The 10,997-nt window shown below is 37.7% G+C and overlaps 1 protein-coding gene across 2 annotated transcripts in view; it reads left to right on the top strand.

Moving 5' to 3' along the window:
* The window catches only part of SBF2 (SET binding factor 2), a 479,501-nt gene that overhangs the window by 259,844 nt on the left and 208,660 nt on the right, over positions 1-10,997 (top strand). For both annotated transcript variants that reach the window (XM_032241013.1, XM_032241012.1), the window contains exon 13: positions 2,823-2,921. In XM_032241013.1, coding sequence (XP_032096904.1) covers positions 2,823-2,921 — 99 coding nt within the window. The remainder of the gene's footprint in view (positions 1-2,822; positions 2,922-10,997) is intronic.

Below are 10,997 nucleotides of genomic sequence, written 5' to 3'. Positions count from 1 at the left end.
GTGCCAGACTGGAATGCAGTGGTGTGATCTTAACTCAGAACAACCTCTGCCTCCCAGGTTCAAGCAATTCTCCTATTTCAGCCTCCTGAATAGCTGGGACTACCGGTGTGCACCACCACACCCAGCTAATTGTTTTTTGTATTTTTTGTAGAGACAGGGTTTTCACCATGTTGGCCAGGATGGTCTCGTTCACTTGACCTTGTGATCCGCCCGCCTTGGCCTCCCAAAGTGCTGGGATTACAGGCATGAGCCACCGCCCCTGGCCTCTTGGCATTCTTACTAACCAGTTGTCAGCATTTCTCTACCTCTCTTAGGAGACATCAAATACATGGAAAACAGATTTTTGTCTCTATCTTCAAGGAATTAGCCATAGAGAGGGAGAAATAGGGCAGATACGACTCAAAATAAGGAGGCTGTTTTGCATTTATTGTTCTTTTTTTTTTTTAAGCATCTCTTCATTTATCATTTAACTTGTTAGTCACAGCAGCCCATTCTGCTGGATAGAACAAGAATATTATTCTCATTTCAATATTTTAAAGAGTACTGTATTAGAACCAAAAATCTAAAAAGTTCCTTGAAGTCTATAAAAGAACAAATACTCCTAGAACCCAAGATAATGGAGAACAGTAATAGTGGTCATGTTTTGCTTCTGGTAATTTTCTTTTATATAGAGAACGTAGGAATCAGGATCTTAAATATCTTTGGTTCAGAGGAGAAAGATCTTCTATTTTTTGTAAAGATAGTGAAGTATTCACAGGTAAGAATTAAAGAAGAGGCACATGTTTTAGTTCTGTGTAGAATGTTTACTGCATCAGATGCTTTAATTGATAACACAAAGCATATGAGGATTTAGGAGACATTCTGAGGTGGACAGTTTTTTCTTTTTTTTGAGATGGTGTCTCACTCTGTCGCCAGGCTGGAGTACAGTGGGACAATTTTGACTCGCTGCAGCCTCTCCCTCCCAGGTTCAAGCAATTTTCCTCCTTCAGCCTCCTGAGTAGCTGGGACTACAGGCATGCACCAGCACACCCAGCTAATTTTTTTTTTATTGTTTTAGTAGAGATGGGGTTTCACCATGTTGATCAGGAGGTCTTGATCTTCTGACCTCATTGATCCACCTGTCTCTGCCTCCCAAAGTGCTGGGATTACAGGCATGAGCCACTGTGCCCGACCGAGGTGGACAATTTTTTCTAATCAATTATTGGTCATTGATTCTCTAATACAGCCATATAATATGATTGACTATTGATTCTACTAACATTTGTTAGCCTTTAGATTCTGTACTAATTCATAACATAATATTTTATGAGATTAAAATAGATGCTCTCCAAGGTCTTTTCTAGCTCCTACATTTTATTAGTCTTTGAAGCTTTATGAATAGTAATATTGGTTTATATACTCTTTTCTTTTCTATTCAGATTTCTCATACTCCCTCTGGTAGCTTCATCACAACTAAAAAGTGAGATTAATTACTTGCAGAAAACTTGCTTGCCACAGCCTCTATTTTTGTAGGTCTTTCCCTTGCTTGGGGTGCCCCCTCTGTTCTTCATACTCTGCTCTTATCTTGCCACCTCTTCCAAACTCTCCCAAAGTAGTTTACTCTGAGAGTCACTGAACTGCATTAGGCTTCATTTTATGTCTCTGTATGGTAACTTATTTTTTATTTATTTTTTATACATATATACTCTAGATCGGAAATGATGATAAGGCAAGAATTCTGTCTAAAGTTCCTATTGGGTCACCCCTTAGTGTTCATCCAGTTTTCTGTTGAGCCTACAGTGGTGACCTTACTGATGTTACTTGACAGCCAGTTAATCATATGTATATATTGGTCAAGAGCCTAAGAAAAGTGAGGCATCACAACTAAATAATTTCTCATCCTACCTTCTTTGGTCATTTGCATGGGAATGCTTTGGTAGGAAAATAACATTTGCTCCAGGGAAATTGATTCTTGTTTTCACTTAGCCTAGGGCAGCCTACCACAATGGGGTGTTATAGGGGCTTTGAGAGGCAACTTGCAATGTACAAGGCCTTGTTCTCACACTCCCATCAACTAGACATCTTAGAATGAAAAGACTGTTTGCCTTTGACAATCTTTCTGAGTCCTAGCCTAGAATAGGTAAGCCGTAGTCTTATATGCCTATGCAGTCAATCTGTTAGTTCCTAGAATAATTCTATGTTGTACCTTTTTATTTTTATCATCCATCTATTTATCCTCCCACAATTTTTTTTCCTGTCAGCCTTCTTTTCTTTACCCTAAGTATACAGACTCACACAGTTCTCCCAATAAATTAGTTAATAGAGAGATGTACTAGAATATATATAATTTGAGAACTAGAAGGTATCTAAAGGTCACCTCGTTCTTCCATCTTAGTTTAGAGATGAGAAAACTGAAGCTCAGGTGTTTAAGTGACTAGTCCCAGCTCACATTGTTAGCACAGCTAGGACTACAGTCTGAGCATCATGACTTGAACATTTGGTTCATGTTTTGTGAGTTAAGAAAGTGTTAGACACTTTCTGACTGTCTGAATTTCTCTGACTGAGGTCTGTGGAATGACAGGGTCTTTCTGAGTTCCAGAAATGACCTTTCCCTAGAAGAAATAGGGCCCCAAATCCTCAGGGAGGGACCACTAGACAATTCAAGAGTTTGCTTGACTCTGTAACCCCAGAATGGAGGTGAAACCCCAAAACCTAAAATATTTCGTTTTTGAAATAATGTATATGTTGGATTTTTTCGGCTTGCAAATTGTATGAAATTATCACAGCTTTTGAATTTGGCATATTTTGGAATTGATGTTTTGCCATTTGATTATTTTTCCTAGTTGGTAGCCTTTGAAGTAGAGAGAATTAAAGTTGAAGAAAGTAACCCAGTGAAGATGATAAAGCATGTCAGAGAACTTGCTGAGCAACTATTCAAAAATGTAAGTAAGTATATTTGTTTAGACAGTCATTAATTTTATTAATTTATTTATTTTGCCATACGTTATTGGGATACAGGTGGTTTACATGAGTAAGTTCTTTCATGGTGCTTTGTGAGATTTTGGTGTACCCAATACCCGAGAAGTATGCACTGCGCCATATTTATAGTCTTTTATCCCTTGCCTCCCTCCCACTCTTTCCCCCAAGTCCCCAAAGTCCACTGTATCATTCTTATGCCTTTGCATCCTCGTAGCTTAGTTCCCACATATCAGTGAGAACATACATGTTTGATTTTCCATTCCTGAGTTACATCACTTAGAATAATAGTCTCCAATCTCATCCAAGTCACTACAAATGCTATTAATTCATTCATTTTCCTGGCTGCATAGTATTCCATCATATATATATATATATGACATTACACACATATAAATATACATGTGTGTATATATACACATACACACACATAAATATGTTACATTAAATACATGTATATTACATTACATATACATATATACACACACATATATATATTTGTGTGTGTGTGTGTGTGTGTGTGTAATGTAACACATCATGGAACTAACCCAAATGCCCATCAATCAATGAGTGGATCCGTTTCTTAATCCACTCATTCATCAATGGGCATTTGGGTTAGTTCCATGATTTTGCAATTGTGAATTGTGCTGCTGTAAACATGCATGTGCAAGTATCTGTTTCGAATAATGACTTCTTTTCCTCTGAATAAATACCCAGTAGTGCGATTGCTGGATCAAATAGTCGTTCTACTTTTAGTTCTTTAAGGAATCTCCATACTGTTTTACATAGTAGCTTTACTAGTTTACATTCCCGTCAGTGTTCCCTGTTGACTGTATCCACACCAGTGACTACTGTTTTTGATTTTTTGATTATGGCCATTCTTGCAGGAGTAAGGTGGTATTGCATTGTGGTTTCGATTTGCATTTCCCTGATCATTAGTGATGTTGAGCATTTTTTCATATATTTGTTGGCCATTTGTATATCTTCTTTTGAGAATTTTCTATTCATGTCCTTAGCCTGCTTTTAGATGGGGTTTTTCCTTACTGATTTGTTTGAGTTTGTTATAGATTCTGCGTATTAGTCCTTTGTCAGATGTAGATTGTGAAGATTTTCTCCTGCCCTGTGGGTTGTCTGTTTACTCTGTTGACTGTTCCTTTTGCTGTGCAAAAGCTCTTTAGTTTAATTAGGTCCCAGTTATTTATCTTGTTTTTATTGCACTTGCTTTTGGGTTCTTGGTCATGAAATCCTTGCCTAAGCCAGTATCTAGAAGGAATTTTCCGTTGTTCTAGAATTTTTATAGTTTCAGGTCTTGGATTTAAGTCCTTAATCCATCTTGAGTTAATTTTTATGTAAGGTGAGAGATGAGGATCCAGTTTCATTCTCCTCCATGTGGCTAGCCAATTATCCCAGCACCATTTGTTGAAAAGTACGTCCTTTCCCCACTTTATGTTTTTGTTTGCTTTATCGAAGATCAGTTGGCTGTAAGTATTTGGGTTTATTTCTGCGTTCTCTGTTCTGTTCCATTGGTCTCTGTGCCTATTTTTATAGCAGTACCATGCTGTTTTGGTGACTATGGCCTAATAGTGTAGTTTGAAATCAGGTAGTGTGATGCCTCCAGATTTGTTCTTTTTGCTTAGTCTTGCGTTGTTATGCAGGCTCTTTTTTGGTGCCATATGAATTTTAGAATTGTTTTTTCTGATTCTGTGAAGAATGATGATGGTATTCTGATGGGAATTACATTGAATTTGTACATTGCTTTTAGTGGAATGGTTATTTACACAATATCGATTCTATCCATCCATGAGCATGGGATGTGTTTCCATTTGTTTGCATCATCTATGATTTCTTTCAGCAGTATTTTGTGGTTTTCCTTGTAGAGATCTTTAAACTCCTTTGTTAGGTATATTACTAAGTATTTTAATTTTTAGCAGCTATTGTAAAGGGGTTGAGTTCTTGATTTGATTCTCCGCTTGGTTGCTGTTGGTTTATCAAAAAGCTCCTGATTTGTGTACATTAATCTCATATCTGGAAACTTTGCTGAATTCTTTTATAAGTTCTAGGAGCTTTCTAGAGGAGTCCTTAGGGTTTTCAAGGTAAACGATCATATCATCAGCAAACAGTGACAGTTCGACTTCTTCTTTACTATTTGGATGCCCTTTATTTCTTTCTCTTGTCTGATTGTTCTGGCTAGGACTTCCAGTACTATGTTGAAGAGGAGTCGTAAGAGTGGGCATCCTTGTTGCAGTTCTCAAAGGGAATGCTTTCATCTTTTCCCCATTCGGTATTATGTTTGCATGTTAATTTAGCTGAAAGTTTTTGTTGTTGTTGTTTTGAGACAGTTTCGCTCTTGTTGCCCAGGCTGGAGTGCAATGGCACGATCTTGGCCCACCACAACCTTCATCTCCTGGGTTCAAGCGATTCTCCTGCCTCAGCCTCCCAAGTAGCTGGGATTACAGGCACGTGCCACCATGCCTGGCTAATTTTTGTATTTTTTGTAGATACAGGGTTTCACCATGTGGGTCAAGCTAGTCTCTAACTCTCAACCTCATGATCCGCTTGCCTTAGCTTCTCAAAGTGCTGGGATTCCAGGCGTGAGCTACTATGCCCAGCCTGGCTCAGAGTTTTAATCATAAATGGATGCTAGATTTTGTCCAGTGCTTTGCCTGCACTATCTATTGAGATGATCGTGTGATTTGTGGTTTTTAATTCTGTTTATATGATATATCATGTATATTGACTTATGTATATTAAACCATCCCTGCATCCCTGGTATGAAACCCACTTGATCATGGTGGATTGTCTTTTTGATAGGTGTTGGATTTGGTTAGGTAGTATTTTGTTAAGTATTTTAACATCTGTGTTGATCGAGGGTATCAATTGTAGTTTTCTTTTTTGGTTATGTCCTTTCCTGGTTTGGGTATTAGGGTGATGCTGGCTTCATAGAATAAATTAGAGAGGGTTCCTTCTTTCTCTGTCTCATGGCATAGTGTCAAAAAGATTGGTACCAACTTTTCACTGAAGGTCTTGTAGAATTCTGCTGTGAATCCATATGGTCCTGGACCTTTTTTTGTTGGTAATTTTTAAATTACCATTTCAATCTCATTGCTTGTTACTGGTCTGTTCAAGGTATCTAATTCTTCCTAATTTAAGCTAGGAGGGTTGTATTTTTCCAGGAATTTGCCATTCTCTTCTAGGTTTTCTAGTTTATGTGTATAAAGGTGTTGATAGTAGCCTTGAATGATCTTTTGTATTTCAGTGGTGTCAGTTGTAATATCTCCTATTTCATTTCTTGGTGAGGTTATTTGGATTTTCTCTCGTCTTTTCTTGGTTAATCTTGCTAATGGTCTGTCAATTTTATTTATCTTTTCAAAGAACCAGTTTTTGTTTCATTTATTTTTGTAATTTTTTTTGTTTCAATTTCATTTAGTTCTTCTCTGATCTTGGTTATTTTCTTTCTTCTGCTGAGTTTACATTTGGTTTGTTCTTGTTTCTCTATTGCCTTGAGGTATGACCTTAGATTTTCTGTTTGTGATCTTTCAGACGTTTTGATGTAGGCATTTAGGACTAGGAACTTTCTTCTTAGCACTGCCTTTGCATCCCAGAGGTTTTGATAGGTTGTGTCATTATTGTCATTCAGTTCGAAGAATTTTTTAATTTTCATCTTGATTTCGTTTTTTTCCCAATGCTCATTCAAGAGCAGGTTATTTAAATTCCATGTATTTGCATGGTTTTGAATGTTCCTTTTGGAGTTGATTTCCAGTTTTATCCCACTGTGGTCTGAGAGACTGCTTGATATAATTTCAATTTTCTTAAATTTATTGAGGCTCATTTTATGGCCTATCATGGTCTATCTTGGAGAAAGTTCCATGCATTGTTGAATAGAAAGTGTATTCTGTGGTGGTTAGATGAAATGTTCTGTATGTATCCATAAGTCCATTTGTTCCAAGATATGGTTTAAATCCATCGTTTCTTTGACTTTCTGTCTTGATGACCTGTCTAATGCTGTCAGTGGAGTATTGAAGTCCTCCACTGTTACTGTGTTGCTGTCTATCTCATTTCTTAGGCCTAAATAGTAATTGTTTTATAAATTTAGGATGTCCAGTGTTAGGTGCATATATGTTTAGGGCTGTGATATTTCCCTGTTAGACAAGGCCTTTACCCATTATATACTGCCCCTCTTTGTTTTTTTTAACCACTGTTGCCTTAAAGTTTGTTTTGTCTGATATAAGACTAACTACCCAGCTGGACATGATGGTTCATGCCTGTAACCTCAGCACTTTGGAAGGCCAAGGTGGGAGGATCACCTCAGGTCAGGAGTTTGAGACCAGCCTTGCCAACATGGTGAAACCCTGTCTCTATTAAAAATGTAAAAATTAGCCACGTGTGGTGGCAGGTGCATGTGATCCCAGCTACTCAGGAGGCTGAGGCAGGAAAATTGCTTGAACCTGAGAGGCAGAGGTTGCAGTGAGCCAAGATCACACCACTACACTCCAGCCTGGGTGACAGAGCGAGACTCTCTATAAAAAAATTAAAAAAAAAAAAAAGCTACCCCTGCTCACTTTTGGTGTCCATTTGCATGAAATGCCTTTTTCCACCCCTTTACCTTAAGTTTATGTGAGTCCTTATGTATTAGGTGAGTCTCCCGAAGGCAGCAGATGGTTGGTGAGTTCTTATCCATTCTTCAGTTCTGTATCTTTTAAGTGGAGCATTCAGGCCGTTTACATTCAATGTTAGTATTGAAATGTGAGGTACCATTGCTTTCATCATGCTCTTCATTGACTGTGTACTTTGGTTTTGTTTTTTGTTTTTGCTTTTTAACTTGTATTTTTGTTTTATAGGTCCTGTGTGATTTACGCTTTAAAGAAGTTCTGTTTTGATGTGTTTCCAGGATTTGTTTCAAGATTTAGAGCTCCTTTTAGCAGTTCTTGTGGTGGTGGTTTGGTAATGGTGGATTCTCTCAGCATTTGTTTGTCTGAAAATTGACTGCATCTTTCCTTCGTATATATGATGCTTAGTTTCACTGGATACGAAATTGTTGGCTGATAATTGTTTTGTTTGAGGAGGCTGAAGATAGGGCCCCAATCCCTTCTAGCTTGTAGGGTTTCTGCTGAGAAATCTGCTGTTAATCTGATAGGTTTTCTTTATAGGTTTCCTGTTGCTTCTGTCTCACAGCTTTTAAGATTCTTCCTTCATCTTAACTTTGAATAACCTGATGACAATGTGCCTAGGCGAAGATCTTCTTGCGGTGAATTTTCCAGGTGTTCTTTGTGCTTCTTGTATTTGGATGTCTAGGTCTCTTGCAAGGTTGGGGAAGTTTTCCTCAATTATTCTCTCAAATATGTTTTCCAAGCTTTTAGAATTCACTTCTTCCTCAAGTACACCGATTATTCTTAGGTTTGGTCATTTAACATAATCCCAGACTTCTTGGAGGCCTTGTTCATATTTTCTTATTATTTTTTCTTTGTCTTCGTTGGTTTGGGTTACTTGAAAGACCTTGCCTTCCAGCTCTGAATTTCTTTCTTCTACTTGCTTCTTAATTTCTTTATTGCTGAGACTTTCCAGAGCATTTCCCATTTCTAAAAGTATGTCCAAAGTTTCCTGAATTTTCTATTGTGTTTTCTTTAAGCTCTCTATTTCTACGAATATTTCTCCCTTCATTTTTTGTATCATTTTTTGGATTGCCTTGCATTGGGCATCACCTTTCTCTGCTCACTCCCTGATTAGCTTAATAACTAACCTAAATTTTTTTTCAGGTAATCAAGGATTTCTTCCTGGTTTGGATCCATTGCTAGTGAACTAGTGTGATTTTTTGGGGGGTTGGGGGGTTGTTGAAGAGCCTTGTTTTGTCGTATTACCAGGGTTGATTTTCTGGTTCCTTCTCATTTGGGTAGGCTCCATCAGAGGGAAGGTCTAGAAGGCTGTTGTTCAGATTCTTTTGTCCCATGGGGTGTTCTCCTAATGTAGTACTCTCCCTCTTGTCCTATAGATATGGCTTCCTGTGAGCTAAATTGCAGTGATTGTTGTCTTTCTTCTGGGTCTAGCCACCCAGCAAGTCTACCCGGCTCCAGGCTGGTACTGGGTATTGTCTACATAGAGTTATATGATGTGAACCATCTATGGGTTTCTCAGCTGTGAATACCGGCGCATGTTCCGGTGGAGGTGGTGTAGCATACAGTGGACTCCATGAGGGCCCTTGGCTTTGGTGGCTTAATACTCTATTTTTGTGCTGGTTGGCCTCCTGCCAGGAGGTGGCGCTTTCCAGAAAGCATCAGCTATAGTAGTGTGGAGAGGGACCAGCGGTGGGTAGGGCCCTAGAACTCCCAAGATTATATGCCCTTTGTCTTCTGCTACCAGGGTGGATAGGGAAGGACCATCAGGTTGAGGCACCTGTGAAGTCTGCAAGCTGGATTTGTACCCTTCCCCGAATTCTGGCCAGGAGCCTTCTTGCCCTGTTCAAATTGTTACAAAGTTCAACTAGAGAATTCATTAATTTTAAAAATATGCTATTAAATATTTTGTTCACAGAACTAGAAAGCTTCCTTGTTCTGTGATAGTTTTTTTTTGCCCTGGATTGTAAATTACAAGATACTACAGTTGGTACTGTATATCAAAATAGACCACATTTTTCAAAGTAATTTTCCTGCCAATCAGTGTGTTATGAAAACATCTTAGTCACAGTTATTTCAGTTTGTCATTTGCCCTCATTGTGGTTTTCATTTGGTCTCTTGTAAAACATAAAGATTAGACTCATTGGAGACCAGAACCACCTCAGACAGAATTGACCAATGTACTCTGCTTTGGCTTGGTACACTGGTTGTCAGCTGGATCAGGAGTTACATTGTTTTGAACAGAGAGCCAGCAAAAACTTGAAAGAAAAAAAGCGAATTGGCAAGTGACCACAGAAACACAAGGATGAAAATATTCCGTGGATGGAGGACATACAATAAGTTAAAATGATTTGGATGTGGTAAAGTGTGAAATAACTGTTTGAACAGCAGGAAAGAAAAGAGCCTAAAATGACAGAAATTATATGCATATGGAAAAATGGATTTCAGCTAATGAGTATTATTTCTCCTGCTGTGAAGCTTTGAGTCCTTTTACTAAAAAAAGTGAAGTACGTGGAAAGTATAGTCCTCCAGGGAGAAGTTGAGGGAAGATGTAATTTTTTTCATTGTGATTAAATCCTGACTTTAATAAACAAAAAAAATTCTAGAAGACAGAAATGTAACATTCTATACTGTTTCTAATGTAAACATTGTCGAAGTGGAAATTTTATTTTAATTTGTGGTTCTAACATATACTTTATCTGCATAGCAGATAACTTCTGCAAAGACAACTCAATAGACCTAAAATTAGAGCCATATCATTGATTTAAATAGAATATTGATATCCAAAGATTAAAATATAATGGTTGTACATTTTCTCATTAGTCTTTTCATAAGGAAAAAATGAACATTAAAATTTTACCAATAAGGTAGTGGTTATTGGTTGTATATCTCTTGAAAAAATAAGGGAAATTAAATTATAAATCAAGTCAACTTTTGTTTTTGCCTATTTCAAATGTTTTTTAAATAATTTCAACTTTTATTTTAGATTTGGGGGGCACATGGGCAGATTTGTTAGCTGGGTTTAGTGTGTGATGCTGAGGTTTAGGGTGTGATTGTTGCCGTAACCCAGGTACTGGGCATAGTACCCAGTAGTCACTACTTTTCACCTCTTTCCTCCCTCCTTCTTCCCCTGTCTAGTAGTCCTCAGTGTCTACTGTTGCCAGCTTTAATGAATACCACTTACTTACCTTCTGGGGAAAATGTATTTTTAAGGAAATCATTAAGAAGGATTCAGGGACAGTATCCTGACCCACAACAGGTATTGTTTAATTTAGTGATTTGATTAGATGGAACTTTTTGGACATTGGATTATTCGTCAGTGCTTTATCACATTCATTTGAAATGTGAGAACCAATTGGATAAAAGCAGGGATACTAAAAAATGTGTTTCTTTATGTTATTCCATTATTTCGGAGTTTCAAGTTCTCCATTTAGA

This window comes from Sapajus apella, unplaced genomic scaffold (assembly GCF_009761245.1).
Source record: "Sapajus apella isolate SASKATOON/1434 unplaced genomic scaffold, GSC_monkey_1.0 scaffold47, whole genome shotgun sequence".
Lineage (NCBI taxonomy): Eukaryota > Metazoa > Chordata > Mammalia > Primates > Cebidae > Sapajus > Sapajus apella.
The sequence above is the reverse complement of the archived record's forward strand: the minus strand, read 5'-3'. Positions and strand labels throughout refer to the sequence as shown.